Source organism: Enhydra lutris, unplaced genomic scaffold, assembly GCF_002288905.1.
Source record: "Enhydra lutris kenyoni isolate GAN:26980312 unplaced genomic scaffold, ASM228890v2 scaffoldscaffold26, whole genome shotgun sequence".
NCBI lineage: Eukaryota > Metazoa > Chordata > Mammalia > Carnivora > Mustelidae > Enhydra > Enhydra lutris.
Window position 1 is genome coordinate 23,706,849 of NW_019154110.1, and position 27,962 is coordinate 23,734,810.

The 27,962-nt window shown below is 43.3% G+C and overlaps 1 protein-coding gene across 2 annotated transcripts; it reads right to left on the reverse strand.

Moving 5' to 3' along the window:
• Positions 1–27,687, reverse strand: LOC111151271 (karyopherin subunit beta 1). 2 transcript variants are annotated; one of them, XM_022509149.1, is made up of 22 exons: positions 27,594–27,687; positions 27,433–27,491; positions 25,072–25,254; positions 21,508–21,708; positions 20,463–20,615; positions 18,095–18,154; positions 17,204–17,293; positions 16,733–16,843; positions 15,846–15,947; positions 13,672–13,896; positions 12,304–12,495; positions 11,412–11,542; positions 9,776–9,923; positions 9,362–9,433; positions 8,038–8,182; positions 6,843–6,925; positions 6,115–6,222; positions 5,568–5,711; positions 5,351–5,456; positions 4,564–4,678; positions 3,818–3,979; positions 1–3,103 (listed from the first exon to the last, which is right to left on the reverse strand). In XM_022509149.1, coding segments are annotated over exons 1-22 (2,631 nt in total). In that variant the 5' UTR covers positions 27,634–27,687; the 3' UTR covers positions 1–3,102. The 2 variants fall into 2 exon arrangements, with proteins under 2 accessions (XP_022364857.1, XP_022364856.1); XM_022509148.1 differs by lacking the exon at positions 1–3,103 and having other exon boundaries at positions 3,520–3,979.
• Positions 27,688–27,962: the final 275 nt, after the last annotated feature.

The window sequence follows — 27,962 nt, forward strand, 5'->3', positions numbered from 1 at the left end:
TTGAAAATAAAAATAAAGCGGACTTTATTTAGAAGATAAAGGTGGTGGTATCAGTTTTGGTTAATAAAGTTGGGCTCAAGTGTTTTAACAGGTCTTTAACGCCATCACAGACTGGCATGCCAAGGGCATTCTGAATGCCAATTACAGACTCAAGTTGTTTCGAAACCAAGATGCTATCGAAAGCTGATGGAGTTGAGAGTTCTCATAAAAGTCGGACTAACACGCTTCTTAAATATCAGTGACTAGATTACTTGGTTCTGAAAGTGAAAACACTACACTGAGCAATCCCCCTCCCTTTCTCCACAAGTCCCTAAGGCAGTATTACTGTTGCCGGACAGTCAAAATTCCAACATTTCAAAAGAGGGGAGCTGAGGAGAACTGGGAAAATGAAAAGCAAAATTAATAAGTGTAATTGTAACTGATATAGGCAGCTGCCACGTGTGGCAAACAAAAGCCTAGTCTGCTGCCCCTTTTCCTCACATTTGCACTGACATCTTCCCGAGTGGACGGTAACTACATTCCAGAAGGAATGTGCCAAGACTAGGATGGGGAAGGCCCAGACACTGAGTGGACAGAATGCATTTTGCATCCAGTTGCCTTAGGTGGTAGTTAAGGACAAATACCCCGACGCTGGAACGCGCACTAGCCAAAGGTAACTGGGAGAGAGGATTAAACGCATAACCAGTGTAGAACGCCTGCAAGGCACCAAGACCACAGTCCAACCAGCCCACTTTCCTCCTCCATCACTGAATGGATCTGGGAGAAAGCGTTTAACAACAGCACTTGTCAACTGCTTCCCTGGAACAAAACATGACAAAACACACGGAAGGTTTTGTTTCCATTATGGTTCTCGGTGTACTTTATTCTCCTGCTGTCTAGCTAAGCAGCCCACACAGGACAGAAACGGGTAGCACTGAGGAATGATCAGATTTTTTTTTTCTCCCCAATATTCCTGTCCCCTCCCTAAGCCCTGGCCAACCCTCACCTATCAGGAATGGTTAGTGTATCACCCTCTCCTTAAAGAAACAACTAGGATTTAAACAAGGCATTAGAGGGTCAGGTCTCTTCTTAGTAGGGCTTAGGAGGTGGTGCAAAATCTATTCACAATGGAGTCTTTCCTTCAAACACCTGTTTGTTTTTGTTTTTGTTTTTTTTTGTACACTGGTTCATAGATCGGCACTTGACTTTGAACCTGGCACCAAAAGGCACAATATCTGATACCCTGTACAAGAGCTATTAGAGATGCTGCCGTATGGATGAGCAAAACTGAGCCAATCCCACTTATCAATGGCAGGCTTAGATAGGGAAGGGAGAATGGCAAAGAGAAAAACGAAAGCCCACATTTTTTGCTAGAATGGACATGAAAGTGGGAATTTAAGGTCTTGTGTTTTAATCCTTCAAATACCAGGAAGCAATGAAAAATCTTCCTTGGGGTTTTTGAAAGCAGCATATTCAAAATGCCAGCAAAAACTCCTAGTAACTGCAAAACCAAAAGGGTGATCAAAGCTCACTGACATCCCTCCTTATTGCTGAGATTCGAAAACCAAAATTCAGGGTGACTGTTCCCTTGTAAAAGGGAAAATAACTTAGTCTGATTTATGGTTCTCACAGCACATCACACTTTTAAAAAAATATCAGTGTGTGTGACCAGGGGAATGTTTGACACCATTTTATTAATCTTCACCTTCAGTGGAAAAATAAAACCCTTTCCAAGTGCCATTCTCATCACAAGAATTCTAGTATATATATGTATGTATATATATACTTTTTTGTATTTTGTTGATTAGTTCGTTTGGAAGTGCAGCAAGAGACCAATACCGCATTGTAGTCAATCAAATAAGAGAACAGAAGGCCAAGCAGTTTCCAAATGGTTATTTTATCAGATTGTTTGAACATTAAATTTATCCTCGTTTGCAATCCAAAATAGTTACCTGAAGTTTGCTGTGTGTGTTTGTGTGTGCATGTGTGTACTTTTATTGTATATTTGTTTTCTAAACTCTTTGGCACAATTTTCTGGGGGTGTTCCGACTACCACGATACATGTCAGGAGAGAACGAATTGTTTTGTGCTGCCAATTCTGAGCATCTAAATTTTGGTTTGTTTGGGCTGTGGCTTTCTTTTGCTTTTGAAGTTTGCATTCTTTATTTGTAACAACTGTATTTTAATTTGTTCTAGATCCTCTAACTCCGAGTTTTTTTTTTCTCCCCCCTCCCGCCCACTTCTACATTCACAGTTGAACCATATTATTTAGGAAAGGCGCCTTGATGAAAAGATCAGGATACGGGAGCTCTGACCATTCGTCAGTGTTTTCCCTAGAAGATAATTAAAAACAAAACAAAACAAAAAAAAAGAAAACAAAACAAAACCTAAACAGCGTCTTTCCTTTTTTTTTTTTTTTTTTTTTTTTTTTAAACACATCTCTTGTGCTGCATCAGTAGACAGAACTTCGGTTAGTTTTATGAAATGCAACATCTAACCCCTTTTTTTCTGGGAAAAAGAAACTGCAATGACTTGAAGTTGAGAATGTGGATACCGCCTCACTCACACACACTCATTCTCAGACTGTAAAGAATCCCTCACCCTCCTTTTAGCCGGCACGTGAACAGTACCGTGTGGCAAAGGTACACCAAAGGTGGGCTTGAGACCCAGGCTCCATCTTCCTTATCAGTAGCAAAGGCCAGGCTGCCTTTTACAACAAAGCACCACAGCTGAACCCAGTCCCTCCTCCTCTCCCAAACCAGTCACTCCACTCGGCACCGGCCAAAAGACAGAAAAGCTAGTTCTAGCCTCTCCTGGGAAGAGATAACTTTCTTTTTTTTTTTTCCCTAAGCAAGTAAATCCATCGTTTTTCTCTTTTCCAAGATGGCCGACGTTATGGTTTTCTACGAAGTCAGTGCTTACTTAGCTCACTAACAGCGTTGCTGTTGGCGGCTGCGGCTGCTGCTGCGGCAGGATTTTCAATGTGGTGTGTTTTCAAGCCTCACTCACTCATCCTCTCATTCCCAAACATTCAGCATCCGTGCACACTCCTCACTTCCGGGTTTTTCAAAAGATTGGAGATTTCCAGTGGGGGTCTCAGGTTATCATCCCAATGGTAACAGATCTAAAAACACAGATGGAAAACAGGTCAACTGTGAGATCAGACAGCCAGGAGAGCCAAACGCTTCTCTGACTCCCACAATTAAGTGCTCATAAACCCGAAATCAATCTGTCAACTTCTCGAGGATTTTTTTTTTTCTTGTTTTCCTATGCACCAGCTACCTGTTCTCATTAGCACCTACATTAGAGGGTGGCAGGGACACTAAAATGATAAAACTCAAAATAACCAGTTCTACTGAGGTCTTTGGAGTAAGACAATAAGCACGTGAGAGGAAAATAAAACTACATTTGAAAGCAGGGGTCAGACAACTCTTGACTTTGGCTACCTTCTGCAGAGCCACACGTCTAAAAGCACTGCAGTAAAAAAAGTAAACAGCAGGAGGAAGGGAACAGGAAGTAGAAAAGAGAATTCTGGGAAAATGCCATTACTGATTATTTTATTAGGGCCCAAGATCATTTGGGGACTTCACTGAATTCTAGTTACATAAGTTCTGTTCTTCATCACCACAAGTAATCGAACATTTGGCTCAAGGAAAGATTGAGGGTGCCCAGCCCTTCCACTAGTACAAGCCTGAGAAACAAAGGCTCAAAAGCACTTATATGGGAAAGAGTACAAAACAAAATACCAAGAGAAAGGCAGCCCTTGTGGGAACTGTCTGAAGAAACTGTGCCTCCTCCCCAAGAAAGGAAAAATAGAGCAGTGGAGATAAGCTCTTACCAAGCTTGGTTCTTCAATTTCCTCAGTTCTTTTGTTGCCCATGTAGCAAGGGTTTTTGCTTTGTTAGTCTTCGATCTCCGTCCTTCCGTTAACAGTTCATGGATCATTGGCCTAGCTTCTACTAATTTCAGTACATCCTTCCCAAATGCTGTACACAAGTCCCTGTGCAAAACACACACACCTGAGAACGTGCTCCCAGCCTCATCCCCCTATCCTGTTTTGAGCCAGTGCTAAGCTAGTTGTGGGTCCCTTGGAATTCACCTACTTTTTAAAGCTGGAAGAAATTTTTGGGTTAAGTTCTGCACATGCCCTAAGCAGATGCAAGAAATGAGGTCTGAAGAGTCAGGACGACTGACCTGGAGTTCCACAACTAATTCATGGTTCTTTCTTCTAGTCATGCCTCAAACTTTCAATAGAGGAGGCTAAACATAGGCAAACTGTTGACCAACCTCAGAATATGGGATGGACACAGATCTGATGATGCTTTACACCTCTGAGACCTCTGCAGAGTTTAGCGAACAGAAATTACAAATCTGGAGGGTCTGGAATGAGACCAGAGCTAAGGTCTGGAATGAACGATCATCTGTGAGAACTTTTAACAGGACACCATGGGTTCTATTAAAGAATTATCCGTATCAAAGAAGTGGATAACTACCATCCAGGCTACCCTCAAAGTTCTTCACCACAGGTCTTCTCACTTCCCATGAGAAGTTCTATTCAGCTGTTGGAAACAGGATTTAACCTACCCTATCAGTCCAGCAGCACAAGCTACTACTCCGTCCGTATGATCCTCATCTCCAGCAATGTGGTCAATGAAAGACAGAATAAATTCTACTCTGGGTTGTACCAGCATGACATCCGCTATAATAGAAACAGAAGATCTGATGAAGCTGTCCCACCTTTGGCAGGACTACACCCCATTTCGAAATTTCCAAATACATTACCCCCCCCCACCCCGCCAATCAGGCAGGTTTCAGGAGGGAGAATTAGTTGCATATAATTCTACTGAACTGTTCTTCCTCAAATTCAGAAGTCCTTCTTCACACCCACAGAAGGGGCAGCTGTTCTTGCTGTTACAAGCAGAAATAATAGAGAAGGAACGGAGCCCTTCCTCTAAGCCCATGATAGCGAAAGAGGTAAAAGACAAATATTTCCCCAATCAATTACAGGAACATCAGGTGGGAGAGAAAACGTTACCTCCCAGTCTTTTAACACAGCTGCCCCGGAGGTGTGCATGTGCTTAACAGCTGCCCCCACCTTGGGGCGGGTGTAGACGTGACCAGCACCAACAGCCCTGCTGGGTCCCATCCATTATGAGGCTCAAGAAAGGTGAGACAAAGCAGTAAGGGGTGGGGTGGGAAGGAGAAATCGGAAAGACTGTCTCTTCTTCCTAAGCTACTCTCTTAATGAGGGTACTATTCCTTCTCCCCTTCCTTTAAGCAACAGGTGCCAGTTCACAAGCTATAGAACCAAAGACACAGCCCATTTGGCTACATGAACTCTGGACTAAGTTCACTGGGTTTTATACTCAACGGTGCACGTTCTCCTGGTCTCCCTTCAATCCCTGGACAATTCCTGTGTAGGCCTCCAAGCAGCCTTCTCTTAGCTCATTCAGATAATCCACCATGTCATAGTCTGACTGTAAGAGACAAACAGAATCTCCATCATACCCAGAGCCTTTAGTTGTAGGACTGTCACAAGTCCCACTCATCCAATCAGGGCTGGACTTAAAAGACAGCTGGAAGCTCACCTTGTCCACCTGGGCTTGGGAGGCCTGCTGAAGAGTATTCAAGACAACCTCTAGATATTTTTTAAATTCTCCACCAATAGCAAGGGCAATATCACCAAACACTGACAGAATCTGTGGCTTCACAGACCTGTGGACATTTTCATTCTGACCAGGGAAAAAGAGAGAGAAGAGCAAATCAATAAAAGCCAGAATATTCGGTCCAAAGATTACAGAAACATTTTTTATAATAAATAATTGCTAATATGCTTTGTACTGACCTTAAGGATCTACACAAAAATTATTAGTGGCTCTCTCTGGACAGAGGGATTACACATACACTTTACTGGCCTCCCTGCTCCCCCATTCCATGTATTGAGTATGCCTTCTTTTAATTAACTTTACAACCTTACTTTATATAATCATCTTGTGAAAATGAACAATTCCCTTCTTCATGAGCCTACTGCCAATATTCTGGCAACTGATAACTCCCTCTCACTTAAATTTTTAAACATCTTTCCAGATTTCTTCAAATACGAGTAAATTACAGACTATGTGTACAGATACTCACCCCCAGGTTCTCCAGCAGGAGCTGCATCACCTCATCACAGAAAGGTAAGATGTTGGACTGCAGGGCACGGCACAAGTCTCCCACTAAGCCCACAGCTGCCAAACAAACCTGAAAAGAATCAAGGAAATGATCTTCCAAACGGAACAGGCCACCTGCAGGGTAAGGCGTTATTTTTATTTAGCCACTGGTTCTTTATCATTTGAGCCTAGAGTCGAAGAAGAAAACATCCAACATCCTCCCTCTCTGAGATTAGTTCAGGTTTGTTTTTGTTTTTGTTTTTTAAAGTAGGCTCCATGCATAGCATGGAACCCAGTGCAGGGCTTGAACTTAAAACCCTGAGATCAAGACCTGAGCTGAGATCAAGAGTTGGACACATAACCAACTGAGGCACCCAGGCGCCCCCGATATTAGTTCATTTTAACAATCCATATGGCAGGGAAAGAGCTAAGACTCTTCAAGATATTAAGAAAGGACGGAAATGACAATATCCACGGGAATAATGGTGGCAAGAGCCCGGTGGCTTAAAAAAAAAAAAAAAAAAACCAGAGAGAAGGAAAAAGCCCCGATGTCAGGTGCTATTCTGGGCCATCAACTATCCTGGTTTTTTCACTGACTGCTTCAGTTCCACACCCTCGGACAATACAGAGACCAACTGGACTTTGCAACACGAGTTAGTTATCAGGGATAAATGAGAATATAAATGTATTCTTTTGGAAAGCACAGATTACCTGGTACTCAGCATAATTTTTCAATCCAATGCCCAGGAAGGGCTTAAAGGCCTCCATGTACTTTAGGAATTCACCACCTAACACTGCAGAGAAACAAAATGTGAGCACCACAGGATATCACAGAAGTGAGCAAAAATAACCATGCCAGCTCTCCCAAAATGTATTCACTCCAATCAATAGGTTGGGTGCAGTGTGAGTTAATTACTGACTCTATCACAAAAACAGTAAGGTTGTCTCAGACAAGCCAAATTCTTAAGTGCTAGAAAGGCCTAACTCATGCCCTAAAGATGATGCGAGATCTCCAGAGTGGGATTTCACTATGGCTACAACCAACAAACCAGCAGTCTTTTTTCAAGGGTTAATTTTCCTTGGATGAGGAATACATCATTAGCAATACTGCCTCCTGGCCACCTCGTCATCTGATTATAACCTGTCTTCTCTGGCAGCCAGCTTTAAAACAGGGTCCATCCCTGAGGAATTCCATCAAGGACCTATTTTATAAGCTCGCCAGGGAAAGCAGACTGGGCTTCCTTCTGAATTAGCCACTCCAGGGGCCAAAGTGAACCTCCTGATGCTAGTAACAGGCATGGTCCTCAGGAGTGGTCCTTGCGTAGCAGCCTTGGTCAGTGTATACACCACATGGGCCAACCCCAAAGCAGCATTCCAGGTTTCTTAAGTACCCTTTAATGTGCTTTTAATGGCCCTTCAACGAGTCTTAAGCAAACGTGGCTTCCTCAAAGCAATTTTGTATAGTCAGACATGTAACAACCAGAAAACCAATTAACTCCTAGAACTCTCAGTGTTTCGCTCCATCCTATTCTGAGCACCATGATGTGTCAAGCTAGAGTCCAAAGCATTATAACCCAAACTAGGAGGTGCCAAGTGCCAGGGAAGAAAATGGAAACCTTTGTGTCCTCGATCCTTGAAAGGAGCCAAACCTCAAGCAAGTGAGTAGACTTTCAGAGGAAAAAGGAACCTGCCAATCTGAGTTGCAGCTGGCTCCTCTTCATTTCAAGGAGAGCAGTAAGGCACTTATGGACAAATTTACTCTTATATTCAATCCAACTTTGCACTCAAGTCATGCCCCAGGAAATGAGAAGACAGGACTATGCTTTCTGTGGTCAAAAAAATTCCCCATGGCTACTGAAACACTTGCATCCTAAAGACAGTCCCTGCTTGATTCTGGCTCACTGACCTTCCACCAGTGTGCTCACTGCCATTAGGGCGTCCTCTTGCACTCCCCCAGACCCAGCTGTGCTTTGGAACATCCTTAACAGGGAGGCCATGACCACATCAGAGATCTGCAAAGCATCTTGATGTTGCACTTTTCGAAGAACATTCTGTGAAATGAAAAAGAGTTCAGGTTGTGTTGATTACAAACCCGCCAATCAGAACACTATATCCACCTTTTTATAAAATCAATTGAGCCCTGTGGCTTTGTTTTTGGAAAGACCAAACACACTCTTTGGGCTCAAAAGCTTTGACAGTGTAAATCATCTGCAACAAAACATACATTTTAATATCCCTCCTATTTTCCAACTCTGAACGAACACGAGATGATCTTCCATGGTACACAAAGTCATCTCTTCTCCAATTCATTTACACCTGACAAACCCATCAGCAGCCTCCGTATTCCAGTCTTTCTGGAACAGCAGTTGAATTTATTTCAGCTTTTAAGAAGGACAGGTTACATTTCAGTTCTTACTCATAAAGCAAGAAAGCAATCCTTCTGATATCCTATTTACTAATGATGAGCAAGAAGTAGTTCTGATAAAATAAAGCCAACCTGAATTCTCCTAATTCAATATTCCTCGAACCTCCCTCCTTACCCTTTCATTTGTTTCAACTAATGTCACCAGATCATTCCTGTATTTGTTTGATGACTAAAGAAAGACCTTAACAGTCAAGATTTTTAAAAAGCAAACAGGTTTTTTGAGTAAGAAAGAGAAGGGAGTTCAGAGAGAAGATGACCTAGTTAGCATCACTCAATACTAAAACCTAGTACCCACCTGAGCCTTAAGACAAGTTCTAGGGTTTTCCTCATTTTTGGTAAAAGAGGGAAAAGCACCTCAGTTACTTCAGGAGTCCAGTCATGAATGAGGAGTGATTTTAATCTTTCCAGTCTCCCCTCAAAAAAAAATCTACTCTGAACAACTGGTACAATAAATGATTTGAATTATAATAAGGCTTCCAATAGGAACTGTTGTTTCACAAGACGATGGCAGAAACTCAAGGCTGTATTTTTAGCCTAGTGAACAACAGCTGGGAACCAAATCTCACTGAGCTACCTTTGGACAACCCAATAAACACCAAAGACTAGAAGCTGTCAGCACAAAATCACTGTACAGCTGGAAGCACCACCACCAACCAAGTAATTTCTTAGCCTACACTGTGCAAAAGACACATTCTGTCTAGAGAAGAAAATGGAAAATCACTCTCCCAATCAACCACAGATGAAGGCCTTTTGAAAAGAGTTTCTGATCAGCATCAGAACGGGTGATAAAGCGCCCTCCTCATACCTGAAGAGTTGCACAGAGCAAAGACTGAAGGTCATTGAACTGGATCCTATCGGATGTGCTCTGGATATGTGACTGCAAGGAAAAGAACATCATCATACTCTGAATAAACAGCTTCTAAAAGAGCTCTACACTCTCTCCATGCTTCTGTTTTTGCTGGGTTTGCCAGGACCATTAAACAATCTTTGTTGATGCTAATGCAGGAAATCAACAAAAAACTTAACATTAAAATGTACACACTGTGATACACGTATAAGTAAACTTGGATGAGCAATGCAGATTTTAAGTGGCAACAGGTTTTGTATAAGCATTCTACCTTTCTGAGAAAAACACACTTCCACGGAAACGTGAACACAAACCACCTAGAGAAGACGTGGCCCCGCCCTGCCCCGCCGCACCAGCCTGGCCCAGCCTCACCTCCATCTGAAGCACCTGCTGCAGTCGTTCCATGATAACCAGAGTAGTTTTCTGAACTGCGGGATAACAATCCTTGGCACTATTTTTCACAATTTCCATCAGAGATTCATATGCAGAACTCCTCAGGTTGTTCTGGTGTCCATCAGGTCTGTAAGGAACACACAACAATCCAAAAGTTTTACCCGAGAAAGAAAAGAGCTATAATAACCTAGACCTTATCTCACGGAAAATAAGGAATCCAGAAACCTCTATGATTGTGAATGTGGTTTGAGTTTGGCAACACAGTACAACCAGGAACCAAATTTCTAACTCTTGAGCCAATGGCTATGTTCACTAGCGGTTTCCAGACCTGATTACACTTCAGAATGGTGACTATGGAAATGGGCTAAGTTACAGGGAAAAAACTAGTTTAAAATGCTGAAGAACCCAACTGACAAGGTCACCTAAGTAAGAGAAAGATAGCTCAATTTTCTTCATTCGTCTGCGAGAGATGGTATTATACATAATTTTGGTCATAGAAGCAGAGATGGAATTAGTTAAGCATGGCAGGGTTTACACCCTGCCTCCCTCCTCATGGTCTTTTGAGCACGGCTTTCGGTATAGCTCACATAAAACCAAAATCACTAAAGGTTGTCCCAACTTATATCCCATTGAAACATTTCAGGGGTCCCTGGCTGACTCAGTCAGTGGAACATGTGACTCCTGATCTTGGGGATGAGTTCAAGCTTCACATTGGGGGTAGAGATTACTTAAAAATTTCAAAAACTCATTTATAACAATTTATTTTATGCCAAGTTCTTCATCTATTATCAGAAATAGTAATTAATGATCTGGCATGGCAACTAAATCCATGAGGAGAGCTATTTCCCTTATACAGTAATTACAAATTCCCGTTAACTGTAGATACTACAAAATGAAGGGACCTCCCTAGATCAATTCCTTTTATTTTTTTAAAGAGAGAGAGAGAAGGGCGCCTCGGTGGCTCAGTCGGGTTGAGCATCTGCCTTCTGCTCAGGTTGTGATCCTGGGGTCCTCGGATGGAGCTCTGAATTGGGCTCCCTGCTCAGCGGGGAGCCTACTCTTCCCTCTTCTCTCTCTCTCATGGATGAATAAAATCTCAAGAAGAGGGAGAGAGAGAGAGGGAGAATGGGGGGAGGGGAGAGGGCGAGGGAAAACTGAGCAGACTCCACACTCAGCCCACAGTCAGATGCAGGGTTTAATCCCACAACCCTGAGATCATGACCGAAGCCGAAATCAAGCGTTGGGACACTCAACCGAGCCACCCAGGTGCCCCCAGATCAATTCCTCTTTATAGGAGACTATTTTCTGACTTTACTTGTAACCTGAACATTCTAAGGTAGACAGAGTCAACATTTTCTTCTTTTTTTATGTAAAAGTAATCTCTAAGCCCAAAGTGGGGCCTGAACTTACAACCCCCAAATCAAGAGCCGTATGCTCTAACGACTGAGCCTGAGCCGCCAGGTGCCCCCTTTTTTACCTAAACAAATCATCTACTATTATGATTCTTTCAATGCTTCCTGTTACTATGTTTCCATGATTAGGCTAGACGCCCCCCACCCAGGGTAAAAGGAGTTGGATACAAAGACACCACGCAGTTCTGTGTAGTATCAGTCACCTGTCTGTGGTCTCCAGGAGCTTCTGAACTATGAGTTCAAAGGAGGAAGATAGGCAATATGTGGCCGGTTCTTCCTGGTCATCAGCCACATCTGCAGCTTCATAAGCAGCTTCGGCCAGACTGGAGAAAGCCTTAAGATCAGACAGAGCTTTAATATTAGTTCTGTAAAGAACCCTACCCCAAGATAACCTCATTTTTCCTTAACATTCCATGGGCAGTATTCCTTTCTAAATGATCTAAGAATAAATCAATGCTAGTTAATCCTTAACTTTTTCTGTCAAGGTCGTCTCAAGACAATCTCTTTACAGACACCCTTAAAATTACATATTTGCTTATTTATTTATATTGTTTGTCCCACCCCAAATTCTCTCAGCAGCAGCAGAGTACTTTCATTTACCACAAACACCCACCACTACTTCTCCGCTTACAGAAAAGCAAAAGCCCCACTCCTTCCTATCTGATCTCCCCCCCCCACCCCCAAAGGGCTCTAATGAACTACCTTCAGCCTGTACTGACTCAGCACTTGGGCCGCCTACCTTCCTTCCTTTTTGTCCCTTCTCAGTAATGGTACTTTTTGCAGCCAGCAGCTCTCTACCTTAACCAAAATTTCTTGTCCCCAAGCAACTGAGAAAAAGAAAACCAGGTCCAGATAGTTTTCCCACTGGGTTAGCATGACTATTCTAAACGGTTTGGGAACCAGTCACCATGAGTCAACAGCTCCCACTGGCTCATGCAATTGGCATCCCCCACATTTTAACTGGAGAAATTAGGAAGGAGATGCTATTCAGAAAAGGCCTTCCAGTGAGGTAGACCCATTTCTCTCCCACACCTCCTACCTCCTCGAGAATGGCTCAGCCCCGCTGCATATCTCAGTCGGAAGAAAAACCCTTACCCAGCACACATTTGAAGCCACTCTGGGTTCAGCACTGAGGCCCTCAATCAGACACTGCAGCAGGGGGGTCAAGTAGACATCATTGATGGCAGCTTCAGGGAGCAGTTCACAAATCCGGCCCACAGTCCATGCAGTTGTATCTCGAACAACTACACTGGGGTCTTTCATTAATTCTATTAGCGTGGGCATAGCCTGCAAATACCGCAGTTGTTAGCAGAGCCAAGCAAAAATTAAAATTCATGTTGACTGAAGAGAAAATACTGATAGTTGGGATTTCTTTCAAGTTTTATGCAAATAATCTCTACACCAAACATGGGGCTTGACCTCTTGATCTCTAGACCAAGAGTCACACACTCTCCCAACTGAGCCAGCCAGGTGCCCCCCAATGACTGGGTTTTAACCTGAAGCATCAAGATAGTTTGTCATTTTAAGATACATCTGTCACAGGGCGCCTGGGCGGCTCAGTGGGTTGAGCCGCTGCCTTCGGCTCGGGTCATGATCTCAGGGTCCTGGGATCGAGTCCCGCCATCGGGCTCTCTGCTCAGCAGGGAGCCTGCTTCCCTCTCTCTGTCTCTCTGCCTGCCTCTCCGTCTACTTGTGATCTCTCTCTGTCAAATAAATAAATAAAATCTTTAAAAAAAAAAAAGATGCATCTGTCACATGTCCAAGAGTATAATAAAATTAGAGTGAAAAGTGAAATAGTCCTCTCTTCACCAAATCCCAGCGTAGAGCCTAGTACGGATGCTTCCACCAGCCTTTTACTGACTCACTCAGGTGATGCACCCAGAGGAGCCGTGACGGCATCTGCCTACATTCCAAAAGGCTCAGTTCCATACGCACGAAACTCAATTACAATGGACTCTTCTATCACTTATAACAGTAAAACATAGTATTTCCATAAGACTTTTCATTACAATAGATACCATTTTGTCCTAAGGACAGAATCATCACATCACTAAATGCATCACGGGGAAGGTTTATGATACAGCAGTAAGTGAAAAGACAAGTTCTAAAGCTACTGCCCAGTAAGAACTCCATCCTGTTGCACAAACATATGTGAATACAGAAGAATGTCATACAGGTAAACACTAAGAATTAACAATGTTTATCCCTGGGCAGTGGGATTAAAGATGACTTTTTCTTTTGGGCCTTTTCTGCATTTTTTTCAAATCATGACTTTTGTTTAAGGGAAAAAAAAAAAGTCAAGAAATAAAGTTTATCCTTCCTTCACTGACAGCAAACAGCAATCCAGAACAACCTGTTTGGATGACTATGCACAGTTTTGTTTTGAAAATATGGGCACACTTTCAATGAAAAAGTTCAAACAATGAATATCCCCCTTACCACCCCCAAACTCCCTCAGCTCACCTGGATGACGAGTGGTTTGAGCTGATTGGGCTCCGGTCCCTCCAAGATGCAGCCAAACGCCATCACTGCCGCGTCCCGGTACCGCCAGTCAGGGTTCTTGATGTGTTCTTTGATGAAGGGGAGGACGTGTGGGACGATGTCATCTTCACAGCAGGTGGCCAGGAGCATGAGGCACACGCCTGCCGCTTTGCAGGGGTTCCAGTCATCGTCGTCATCATTCTCGTCCTGATGAGAGTATAGCTATGGTCATCGTTTTGTTCAAGGAACACTTTAACTACAAAAAACCTAGAATTACTAACTCAAAAGGTTTTCTGACTTCTGAATGTCACTGGAATTTAAGTTTGGGGCATGTAAATAAAATATAAAACCTTTATATTTTCATTTCTTCCACAAAGATTCATCACACATAACCTTTGTTAAATGAGATGCAGTAGGAGCGAAGTCCTACTGGGTACTGCACAGTGAGATGCACCAGCCTCCACTACACACAACCACAGGGATGGAACTTGAACAGATAGAGAGCAAAAGGCAGAACAATAGGATATGCTGCAGGATTCTAGTTATATGAAGTCCAAACTCAATCAAAATTAACCTCGAGCACTAAGAGACAATGAATGACTAGGAAGAAGGCATGAGGTGGCTTCTGGTGTGCCTCTAATTATATGTAGTTCAATGAGAAGTTAAACAAAAAAAAGATTCCATTCAGACAGATATCCCCTGAAAGTAGAATTCAAGGTTTTTCTTCCTTACTGTGACTATTCCTACCACACAGTAATTTAAGGTAGGCTGCCTTCTGCAGCTTCAGAATATTACATACTTAAAGAATGACTTGTTCCCAAATGTGAGAAGCATAACAAAAATATACAAAAGCTAGAAAAATACTAAGGCCAAAAAACACAGAAGTAACTGTAAGACTGAACAAAGAGACAAAAATTTGAGAGAACACCCAGTCCATTTCAGACCAAATACATCTCTAGTTTTCTTTTACGACTGTTATACTGAAAGAGTCATGTACTTTCCTAAACACAAATGACATTCCCGGGTACAGGGAAATTCTCCAGTGCTCCAAGTCACAGCAGTGTTCCCTCGGAGCACCACCGGCTCTCTGGGAACGCTCCACATGCAGCAGAGAGGAAGGACAGAAACAATCTTTCCAAACACCATACCAAAAAAAGCCGTGATGCCTAAAGTCAAAAGGGTCAATGACAACCAAGATATACTTCTTATGAAAGAATTTCTTTATTTACTCATTAGGCCCACATCTTCGTGAAGTCCTGTTGCTTTTATTTTGTCCTGAATGTTACTGATGTTAATGATCATGAATGATCAATTTTTTTTTTTTTTTGGAGAGAGAGAGAAATAGAGTGCAGGCAGAGGGGAGCAGAAGGAGAGGGAAAGGGAGAATCTCAAGCTGGCTCTACACCGAACAAGGAGCCCAACGTGGGGCTTAATGATCTCACCCTGAGATCATGATCTGAGCCAAAATCAAGAATAGGGACACTTAACAGACTGAGCCACCCAGGCGCCCCCAGAATAATTCTTATCCAACTTCATCAGCACTTTACTTCATTTAAGAATTTGTATTTTATTTGACAAAGAGATAGAGAAAGAGAGCACAAGCAGAGGGAGTGGCAGGCAGAGGGAGAGGGAGAAGCAGGTTCTCTACCGAGCAGGGAGCCGGATATGGGGCTTGATCCCAGGACCTTGGGATCATGACCTGAAGCAAAGGCAGATGCCCAACCCACTGACCCACCCAGGCACCCTTCATCAACACTTTAAAGGTATATACATACTATGAACTCCTGAAAATAACTCAAATGTTAGAAGGTATTCGAGTGGCCTGAAACTAGTCCACCTCTCTTGTCAACCTTTCTCTACTACAACTTTAATACTGCGTGTCTCTTGCATTACTTTGGACAAGGTATAGCACGCGGGAATCCGTGTGTGTAGCCTGCGCCCGATCGAGGCTGAAATGTTCAGACCCAGCTCCCCTTCACAAACAACTCAGAGCCTAGAGGATTTTAGAGATCGAGTCCGGCCACTCCCAGTCACCTATAACGGAGCCTCAACCAGCTCAAGAATTGCCAAGGCTTTTCGCAGAAACTGTTCCACAGCAAACCAACCCTCGACAATGTCTCATAGCTTAACCAGCTCGATCTGCAAGGTTAACTCACCTGTTTCGTGAGTGTCTGTGTGAGGATTGGAACCAGGTACTGTAGCGCTCCCTTGGCATAAAACTTGCTGGTGTGCTCAGGGGGTCGTCCTTGTTCTGCTGCCTGAGGAGAAACATAAAAGCAAATTCTGGACGGCAGCAAACAGGCTGCTACTAGAGGCCTACAATGTGAGCTGCCCAGGGGTTTGTACAGAAATACACAGAGCAAAGGTAACATCCTCTGTGATCTTTTGGAGGTCCTCGTTTCTTTGGTCTACTTCAATGGGATTCTTTGAGGCCATACATATAATCCACCTTAAAGGGCCAAGGCAACCTTAAGAACAACCTTTCTTTTTCACAAGCCCAATTCATATTAACAAGCTGTCATCTAACTAACCTTCGGATCAAGAGATGTACTAAGTTTATGTAATGATGTCAAAAATAAATCTGTGTTTTTTAAAGTGTGCAAGACAAGGCTGGAAACAAAGCTTGAGATCAAAGATTGCAAAGTGCAGAACTAGCCCCCTTATCGCTATGGAATTTCTTCACCAAAGTTAGTAAGCTATCAATTATGCATCCCATGTTTTTGTTAGGACTTCCAAAGGAAGTAATTCAGCACTGCACGTCACCTTGTTAAACTGTGACTGCCTGCTGCCCCCTTGTGTTCATGGTACTAATGTCAACATTTATAATAAATCACGTCTGGCTGATCGGTAAAGCATGAAATGCCTCATTACAGGTCTGTCTCCCTCCTGAGGGGCTCTGGCTAGCAGAGAAAGCAAAATCTCTACAAATGGAGATGCCCTCTGAGCCCAGTCAGAATAAAGCTTTCCCAGAGGAGACTAATGCCCACAAAGGAACTATGTCAGAGAAACAACTCTTCCCGCTCCGAATCTCTCCCAGGCTCACCTCGGAAGCCTCAATGGCCAAGTCCATCTCCTCATCACACACATTGGACCAGAATTCTATCCCTTGTAGGGCCACCTCATCAATGTCACTTTTCATTGCTTCAATTGTGATCTTAAGAGGGAGGGAAGAAAAAAAGACATCCCAGGCCTCAAGTAAGTGCTGGTTTGAGTTAGACCCCCCCCCACTTCCAACCACAAACATTCAAGTGTCAAAAATACAGATTTATGAAAGCTGGGTCTGAAATGAAAGGTAGAAACAGGAAAAAGACTTTTAAAATACACTCTTTCCCAGCACGAAGACAGTACAAGTCTTTCTGGCACATTACTGATGGCTTAAACATAACACTCTGACTCAAGGAATTTCCTTGATTTCATAATATTAAGGACAAAAATTACAGAAATGACAAAACAGCAAGAATGAGGAATTTTGCAACCAGTTACATGCTCACATACATAAAACAGAAATACTTACAGCAAAAAGAGCGGGACCCATATACGTCTCCATGTACTGATAATACAAGGACATTATCTTTACCAGATTCTGTAAGGCAGCCACTCGTACCTTTCACAAAGAAAAGATTAGTTTGCTATTTAGTTTAACAACGTAGTCTGACAAAGGTAAGTCACATAAATGGGTCAGTAATGTAAAGGGTCAACTGAAGTATATTTGGGTAATGTCAACATTTCCCCCAAAATCAATCTCTTCTCTTCCCTTTTTTTCACCATCCTTATTATTTCTTTTTTCCTCTTTTTTTACCCCCCCTACTTTAAAGGTGCCTGTGGAACCTACAGAGGACTAAGCTCAGGAATGCCACTCAGACTGGATGTTACTCCCACCTGTTTCAAGGGTCAAGGTTTCGGTTACAGCAACAGCAAAGCTGTTTGAATGGCTACAATGAAAATCAATCACTTGTGTAACTTACAGCAATTAAGTAGCAAGGGTGATCAAAAACCATTTCTTCCTTTAAACCTTTTTAAGAGGATGGCAACTTCCATTATGTTAACTTTCCAAGAACTGTTTTTCCCTCTTTTATTAAGAATAGCATTAGCCGGGGCACCTGGGTGGCTCAGTGGGTTAAAGCCTCTGCCTTCAGCTCAGGTCATGATCTCAGGGTCCTGGGATCGAGCCCCGCATCGGGCTCTCCACTCAGCGGGGAGCCTGCTTCCCCCTCTCTCTGCCTGCCTCTCTGCCTACTTGTGATCTCTGTCAAATAAATAAATAAAATCTTAAAAAAAAAAAAAGAATAGCATTAGCCAAACCTTATTTCTGAAGCACCTGATTCCCAACATTACAAACCGCCATCGAGAGATGGCGTTTCCCAGGAAAGACGAAGCTAGGCTTTTCACCGGAGCTCCCACTCACCCTTGTATCTGGACACTGCGTGGCTTCGCAGACCACCTGCATGATGAAGTGCCTCTCGGACTGCGGGACGGACAAAGATCAAGAGAGTAAGAAGAGTACCAACCGCATATATGGAGATTGCTAGACTAGCTCTTCGGGGAAAACCCTGTACCCCCGCCCCCAGGGACCCCATAACCCTGAACCAATCAAGCAGCTTTTCCCTGACACAGCAATGGCACCAGGAAGGCTATCAAGAGTCCGCCTCCCGTGTCTACTACATGACCCGCCCTCGAAAGAGGGCCCTAATCTTTTAATCCCCAAAATGACCTTCACTAACAAGACTCCAAGGAGGAAGTAAATAGGAAAATGTAGGTCACAGGGTTTAAATAAAAATGGTTAAAAAACCCCCCAAACCCTACATTAGGAAAACCCATTTTTTTGTATTTAAAATTTAAGAGAATTCAAAACATCTGCTTTACTTCAACATAAATTTGTTTTCTGGGAGGTGGCAAACCCCCATCAAATATATAAGATACAAGAGAAGAGAGCAACGAAATAATCTGCTACTGTTCCAAGTCTTCTGAAATCTTAAAGGAGGGAGTCTGTCTAGAAAAACTGCAATTAGAAATGCAATTTGCTTTGGCTTCTTAGACCTCCCTACTTTGTCCACAATAGGACCAAGAAATGGCAAAAGGCACAGCTCAAGTGTCAACAAACAAATACACAAAAATACTTGCAGACCATATAATTAGTGATTCTCAGTATAGATCTAAAAGAACTGAAAGCAGGGCCTCAAAGACCTATTTGTACACCTGTGTTCATAGCTGCATTATTCACAATAGTCAGATGAACAGAAGCAACCCAAATGTCCACTGACAGATGAATGGATAAACAAAATGTTACCTATGGTATATACACATAACAGAACAGTATTCAGCCTGAAAAAGGAAATTCTGACACAGGCTACAATGTGTATGAACCCAAGACATTATGCTAAGTGAAATAAGGCAGTCATAAAAGACAAATTCAAATACTGTATGACTGATTCCACTTAAATAAAGTATCTGGTGCAATTAAATTCATCGAAACAGAAAGTAAAAAAGTGGTTGCCAGGGCCTGGCAAGGGGAGAATGGGGAGTTTTTCAATGCAGAGTTTCAGTTTTGCAAAATGAGAAAGTTCTGGCAACTGGCTGTAAAACAATAGGAATATACTTAACACTATTGAACTGTACACTTAAAAATGCTTAAAATGGTAAACTTTATGTTACTGTATATTTTTTACACAACTTGAGCAATGGGAGAAATACTTTCAGGCAAAATAAACTTTGTTTATATATTAATTTCCAAAAGTACCTTCCAAGGAGTTATGAGATAGTCCAACTCATGTAATTTTTTTAGTGGCGCTGCGTGGCTCAGTTGGTTAAGCATCTGCCTTCAGCTCAGGTCATGATCCCAGGGTCATGACAAGTCCCATGTCAGTTCCCTGCACAGCGAGGAGCCTGCTTCTCCCTCTCCCTCCACTCCCCCTGCTGGTGCACGCTCGCTCGCTCGCTCTCTGAATTTTTTTTTTTAATAAACTCTATACCCAACAAGGGGTTCAACTTCAAGACCCTGAGGATCAAGAGTTAGATGCGCCACCAACTAAGCCAGACAGCCGCCAGGTTTGTTTGTTTGTTTTTTTTTTAATAGTAAATGCTACAACCTCCCGTGTTTTTTAAGATTTTATTTATTTATCTAAGAGAGAGAGAATCTCCAGTAGACTCTGTGCTGAGTGCAGAGCCAGCCATGGGGTTCAATCTCAGGACCCTGAGTTCATGACCTGAGCCGAAACCAAGAGTCAGAGGCTCAAATGCCTGAGCCACCTGGATGCCTTTAAAAAAAAAAAAAAAAAAAAAAAAAAAAAAAAAAAAAAAATTTTTTTTAAATCCCAGAGCAGGGGCGCCTGGGTGGCTCAGTGGGTTGAGCTTCTGCCTTCGGCTCAGGTCATGATCTCAGGGTCCTGGGATCGAGCCCCACATCGGGCTCTCTGCTCCGTGGGGAGCCTGCTTCCCCCTCTCTCTCTGCCTGCCTCTCTGCCTGTGATCTCTCTCTGTCAAATAAATAAATTAAAAATAAAATAAAATAAAATAAAATAAAATCCCAGAGCATATGCACAGTTTGATCTGTTAAAGGAGAAACCTAAGCTTAGAAACAATTCACGTCACACTTTTCCCAAAAGCAAACACCTACTCCATGGCCATTTCTCACACAACACAAATCTTCTCTAGAATGGAAATGAGTGCACCTAAACAAGATGGTACTTTCTAGACCACAAACTTAATAAACACCTTTCATTTAACTCTTACTTCTTCCCTTCTGAACGTACACCTTTTTGTCATAAAAGACTCACCTCTTTGTCAAAGTTTGCTTTGGTGAACTCCAGTGAGTTCAGGAGTGCATTTGTCGCCGCCAGCTTCACATTATTACTGGGCTCTTCTTTCCTCATCCCCTGGATTATAGCGGTCAGAATCTCATTGGATTTCTCCTGTAGTTGTTCTGGGTCCTGAAACAGGCAGAGAAGCACAGCGAGTAAAATAATGAGCTCATGACTCATCAGCAGTCCTTTTAACTGTGAAATCCACTTGAGTGAGCATCCTGACTTTCTCTGATCTTTTCCCACACATTTCCATTTAGGGACAAACCACCTGCAAAATATCCCGGGGCCCAGTAGTCCAAAATTGAACTAAAACAAGTTAAATCCATCAACTTCATCTGATTTCTTAGCATAATGACTCTGGGTATGAAGTAATGCTGTTTTTTTTCTTCCCCCGTCTGTGCAAAGGGACATGGCAGTCTGGTGTTCTTCCCAGGCCATCTGTATCAACTGCCCGGGCACAACACCTAGGCAGTCTAAGTCCAGGTCAAGTGTGGACTTCCTGTTTCATCAAGTTTGTATATGGAAACAGACACCCAGGTGGCAGCCTCAGCAGCAGCCACAGTCTCAAGAGCACTACATTTCAAAAACTGCTGTGCCTTCGCTGGCTAAGCCAACCACAGCAAGCGCTGGCAAAGTGTTTTTGTCAAATAGTACATGCAGAGTAACACAGCACGCTGAGGTACACTGAGGATTGTGCGAAAGGGATCCGGGTCAGGGATGCTCCACCACTAGCATATTCCTCTTTTAAAAGTCTAGAAGCCCCACCTCTCTAAGCATACAGATTTCTACTCTGAGCTTGGGATCCTCAATTCTCTTTACTTTAGGGCATGATTAGCAATGGGAGGATCAATCAGCTATCCAAACATAGAAGTCTAGATTAAATAAAGCAGTACTACTTGCAAAACATTCTGTAGTAACTTGGCTTTCTCCATCATGTAAGAACAATCCTAATATCATGCATGTCACAATTAGAGGGAATCAGAGCTCTGTGAAGTTGCATACAGAAGGCTGTACTTACTATATCTTGGCAAATGTAACCAATAGCTTCCAATGTTGACTCTTTCATGTGCTCTGTGCTGTTTGGGTTTGTGACATTGGCCACCAGCTGAGGAATGAGTTCTGGCCACTGGTTCACTGGGATCTCTGCACAAGCAATACCAGCCACACATTGTGAGGCAGAACTAGGCCGGTAAGTTTCTGTGCCCAAAGTCTGCAAAACCTGCACACATATACACACACAAAATGAAAGATATCAATTTCTAAAACTATGTGAACACATTTTGCCTACCACGCTTCTTACATCAGTCTGAATTTTCTGCAACACACAAAAGTAGAAAAAGGCATATACAGTACAGTCAGCTGTCAAATAAAACAAAACAACCAGCCTTACTAAGACCAACACAGTCAACGGTGCTCCAGAGCCCAGAAATGAAACCAATCGTTCCCTGCTTCCAAAAGGACTTCTCCAAAGCCAGGCACCTCATGTCAATGTTCAATGCAAGGTAACAAAGTGATAGTCAGTAGGGAGACAATGTTAGAAGGCAAAGGAGAGGACAAAATTCACCTTCTAGACTCCTTGCAGGAGGTACAATGTTAGGATGCTAATAGTCTTGTTTTGTGGACAGAAAATGTAAAAACTTCAGAAAGAACCTAATTCTGGGCATTCAAATGGTTCTGATTCACAGGTCGTGGTTTAGCCTGATCCAAGGAAGAGATCTTCCAGCTCATGAGATGTGGAACAAGCTTCCGTCCCTCTGGTCAATGACAATTTAACACCTGGGGTGACTTTCATAGAAAGGTCTTGGTTAGGGGACATCACTAGATGCAGATACAAAGTTACTGATGTCACCAACACCTAAGAATGAATCCTTACTTAACTTCCAATCGGGAAGGATTTGTTGTTTGCCCAGGAATCAGAGAACTCTTCTCTCCACCATCAACAGATAGGAAGAACTAGTTAGATATGCCAATTAAAATGGGATCCGCTTATCATTAAACAGGTCTTGTTTGAAATGATTATCATACAAAGATTTACGCAAAGCGTAAAGGCACAGGTACAGATAAAGGATGAAGCCACAATTGACCCAAGGTTAATCATTACCACCATCAGCTAATTCAGTCAATGAACTCACTAAGAATCACCCGTCCACTCAAAAGACAAACAGTTAACTGTTCCTGACATGAACACAGGACAAAGCGTAGCTGCCAGATATTCAGGCCAGCTCTGCTGACTGGGTCAGGTCACTTAGTATCCTGCTTTGTAGCTAATAATAATGAACTCCCCATCTTTCCCCCATACAGTATATCACCATCCCTGCCCGCCCCACTGCCAACAGCTCTGCCCAGTAACAAACTGTTCTGATTGATTCTAAATCAAGGTTTTGCTCTCTAGGGTTACCAGAGCTAGAATGGACTTTAAGAAAAACTGTATGTCAAAGACATGAAGCGGAGAGGCAGGGATGAGATGACCGGTCGAAAACAGCAGGGGCTGAACAGGTACCAACCCAAGTCTGATGAGGGTTCCAGTTCAGGGTGCCTTTACACTACACCACACCATAGCCTAGTACAGATGAGAGCACCGACTCCCACCACACCTTTTAAAGATTTTATTTATTTATTTGACAGAGAGAGATCACAGTAGACAGAGGCAAGCAGAGAGAGAGAGAGAGAGAGAGGGAAGCAGGCTCCCTGCTCAGCAGAGAGCCCGACGTGGGACTCGATGCCAGAACCCTGAGATCATGACCTGAGCCGAAGGCAGCGGCTTAACCCACTGAGCCACCCAGGCGCCCCTCCCACCACACCTTTATCCCTCTTCCATTAAATGGCTTTTCGAAGACCCCTAGTTAATATTGTTTGAGGTGATTTAGAGACCATAAAGGTCCAACTCTTAAGGTCAGAAAGGTTATTTTTTTGTTTTTTTTAAAACCTAGGGGGTAACCCTAATAATAACAGCCAATTATCAGAAAGAAGAGGGATAAAGGAGGGACCCTCAACTGTGTCCAAGACCCACACTGCAAAAAAATAACTATCAACACTGAGAAAGTATTCATTACCAGAGATGCTATGAAAGGGAAAAAGGGCCATGATTAACTAATTTTCTTTCATGCAGAAAGGTTCAACAACACATATAATGTACAAAGTCTTATCCAAATTTTAACAAGTGTTAAGACCGAAAGAGCCAATTACAGTTCCAATCATGTCTCATCACATTTACTACTGCACGATTCTGCAAGATGAGAAACTGAATGGGCACTACAAGCACCAAGATTTCCAGTGATTGATGGAATAAACTTCAATTATATCAAATTACTGAAGGGAAGATTAAAATGTTATTACATAAGCAGACCCGATGTGGACAAAAATAGCTCCACATATTCCAAAAAAGATTCAAAATAAGTTGGCTTTCATAACCTAGTTCCCACAGTCATGAGTACCTTCGTGCAAGACTAGAAAGACAAGGGGTATATAACTTAAAAGAGATATTGTTGCCTTAAGGCACACAAATTTACCTAACGCTGATACCTCTAACCAGGAAATAGCAAATATGACGACATGTGCAAGTACACATTTAGGACCCCCTCCCCCACCGATTTCTCCTCAAATACCAAGGGCTAACTGCGTGAATTACCATTTTCTGTGCCTTATCCACATAAGACAGACCACTAAAAAACCTCGCTAACTGGGGGGTGGGAAAGACATCTGTCCGTATATTCTGAGTTATCTTTTGCTGCAGCTAGAATTATGGATTTTAGCTCAACAACAAAGTCACAAGACCTCCATGATGCAGAGCAAGGGACATTCAATTTTCCTCAAAACTCATCAATCCACTCCTTAAAGATCCTGATTAAAAGCCAGATGCTTCTAAACGAAGTTTTACATAATTTACTAAGTAGATAAAAGCATCATTAACTTCAAATTCTTATTTCACAAACTCTTTGGGCTTAAAAGGCCCAAGAGATTATTTAGTTCCCCCCTTTGAACTCCACATAGTGCCATGCCTAAACCACCAAACACTGAAAATGATCTATAGCACAAGTTCAGCAGGAGCAGGGACTGGATGACTATGAAAAAAAAAATCACTTAGGAAGACAGGAACATCTAAAAAATAATTCCTGAGTCTCACTCCAACAAAAGAGAATCTCTGAAGGGAGGTTGGAAATAAATTATTGTTAGCAAATTCCCTCAATGAGTCTCAGAGTTCAAGTTTGGGAACCACCAATGTGTATACTATGTCAATTCACCAGATTCTACAAATTCTGGCATCCAGTTAAAGGTGCCCAAACTGCTGTTTAGTTTCTGAAAAGAATTCCAACACACTCATTAATGGGAAATGACAGCACCGTACAGACAAGCTAAACTGAGAAAAAAAATTTAAATCAAATACTACCTTTATCTTCAAGTGAAGCTTAAGTCTCAGAAACCTATCACACCGTCACCTCTATCCCATGTAAATGACCAAAAAACTGACCAAGATGTTTCTTGTAGGGGGTCCAGGAGGAAAGGATGGGGTGGGTGGGTGGGTGGACGGTGAAGTTTCTTATTCCCAGAGGCTGACATGACCAAAGGAGATAAAGTTACTTACATAATTCTTCACTTCCCGTCGAGCATTAGCATCAATTGCAAGCCACCTCTGCTGATACTGTGCCTTGATATCTGGATCTTTAGATGTCAAAGAGTTCTTGATTTGTAGACCAGCTGCAACTCTGGCAACCTGACTGTTCCCCGGATTTGCCAGCACTCTGGACAGTTCCACAAGGAAAGTGGGCTATTAAGAGAAGATGCATGTGTGAATGAAAGTATCTCCTGGGAATTTTACCAACTGAGGACAGCTTACAGAGCACCAAGACACTGGGGGAGACCGAAATTCTTCAGGATATATCATAACATCTCATAAAATGCTACAATACCTACTTCAAGACTCCTATAAATGTGTTACATGGTACATAAGTCAGTCACCCATCACCTCACGCAGCCTCAGCATTTATCGAGGTACAGATTTTCCTATCAACATCATTCTTAGTGCTCAAATCTTCACAATAGATCACCCTAAAATAAAGCTTGACAATCCAGTAGTCAGAGGAGTCTTCTATTTAACAATGCCTGACACTCAACAAACACTTGTTAAATGAATGAATATGTGAAGACAGGATAGAATGTAAAATTGTTTCCCTAAATTTAAGATATCTTAGTCCAAAAAGATTAATATTCAGGGCGACTTTTGATCTCATGCAGGCAGGTAATCTTGGATAACAAAGGTAAATACTTACAAACCTGAAACATGGATTTAGGAAGCTAGTCTTCTCTTTTAAGTGTTCAATGAGAGAGGACAATGAAAAAAGACTTACTTATAATTTTGATAATATTTAGAAACAGGGAAAAAGTGAAGAGATAAAAATGCCAAGACAAATTTGCCAAGAAAAAAGATTTTACATTTAACAGTCAACAGTTAACACACTAAAGGCTCCTACACATTTTGAACTTGGACTGTCCACTGAGCATAGTGCGTTTCTGAAAAGCTTTCTCAACCTTTCATAATGCCCAGGTCCCCAAAACTACTCCCTCTGTTTAAAAATTTTAAGACACATTTCTCTTTCCTGCAGAAAGCTCTGTCCAAACGGAATTTAACAGGAAAAACCAAAAGCAGATAGTTTCTTACCACTAACAAGTCCTGCAATCCCATAAGATAAATCTTAAAAGTTTTATTAATTATGTACCACTAAGGAATGTTAGCAATGCCACAAAGAAGTTAAATGTTAGGAACAGGATAAAAGGCTTGTAAATGAGCAGAAGCAGAAACAGAAATAAACCCCAAATGGAAGTATTATTGGTCTATGTTAGCAGGAAAAAATCCTTTCTATGGAAAGTTAAGAATAAAAAGTAGTAAAAGCTAGCACCTAAGAGCGCAATAAAAAGGGAAGTCATTTAAGACAGCTTGTATAAAATAAGCAGTGTCACTTTTGTGCTTATATTTCGTCTAGATTACAAAGGGACATGTTGGGTTACAATGTTTTTTAGGCTTATTACCTATTACCTTTAAAAGATGTCAAGTATCCTCTACCCTTCCATCTGCTCCCCATCCCCCGCAATAAGAGGGACATCAAAGGGAAATGTTACTGGCACACCGGCCGTTTCAACCAATCCAGCCCACATTTTTATACAGAGATCCAGTCTAGTGGACTTCTCTTCATTTTTTCTGTACCCCTTAAATATGCAAACGAGGAACTTTCCTCTGTGAATTCATCTGGGAACAGGCCCGATCAAGGATGAGCCTCAGCCTGTTATATGGGTACAAATTCAGTCTCTACCCATCGAAGTAAAAACAAAAAACAAAAAACAAAAAACCCCCAACCAACCCCCACCAAAAAATAAATAACCCAAAGAGGAATACCCAGGAAGGAACGGGAGAAATATTGCCGAAGTGGGGTAGGAGGTATTCGGGTGCCAGGCCTGGCCATGAGCACAGTACCAAGGGGCGTAGGAAAGGGTACACTCTGGGAAGTAGGTGGAGAGAATCACAGGGGCCACGGGACAGGAAGGAGAAGCCGGCCCGGGTCAGAACAGGGCGGGCAGCTGGGCTCCGAGCTTCCACATGGCCCCTAGGCCCGGCTCCCCCACCCCCACCCTTGCTGAACACGCAGCGCCGCGCAACCTAACTTCCCTTCCCTCCCTCTTTCTCCCTCCCGCTGCACCGCCGCCCTCAGGCCGCGCGGCGATTGGGCGGCAGTCACCCCGGCGCGCCGCGCCATTGGCCAGCTGCCGGGGCCCGGGGCGGGACACACCCACCGGCTTCCCGATCGCGGGGTTAGGTTGGACCGGGGTGGGGGGGAGGGGGACGGGATGGGGCGGGGTGGGTTCCCGAGGCCTGGGCCTCCAGGAGGGCGGGAAGGCCCGCACGCAGGGGATGGGTGGACGGCGGGATGGGGCACGGCGGGGTGGCACGCACCAGGTTTTCCACGGCCGCACGCTCCAAGAACTTCTGCGCCGCTTCCAGTTCCAGCCGATCTAGGGGGAAGGAAAGTGGGAAGGGGACAGGGTCAGAGGGGCCAGGGCTTCCCCTCCCCCCACCCGGTCACCTCAGCCCGACCCCCGGCCCCCGCGTCCTACCGGGAGACACGGTCTTCTCGAGGATGGTGATCAGCTCCATGGCGGAGGTGGTGGCGGGGACTCCTCCTAAGACGACGGTCCGGTCTCTCGGGCGGCGGCTCTAACTGGGGATGGGGGTTGGGGGTCGGGTGGGAAGGGAGGGTGGGGTGGGGGGCGGGGGTCACCACAAGCCCATTCACCGGCTCCCTCTTGGTAGTCGCCCCGGCTCCCTTTTCTTCCTCTTTTCCTTCCTTCCTCCCTCCTAATTTGTTGCTGGCGGCGGCGGCAGCTGCTTCTCTGGCGGCGGGGGAGGGACCCCGGGGGTAGCTCAGAGCGCGGCTGGTGCTCGGGTGGCGGAGGGAGAAAGAAGGAAAGGAGGCGGTAAGTGAA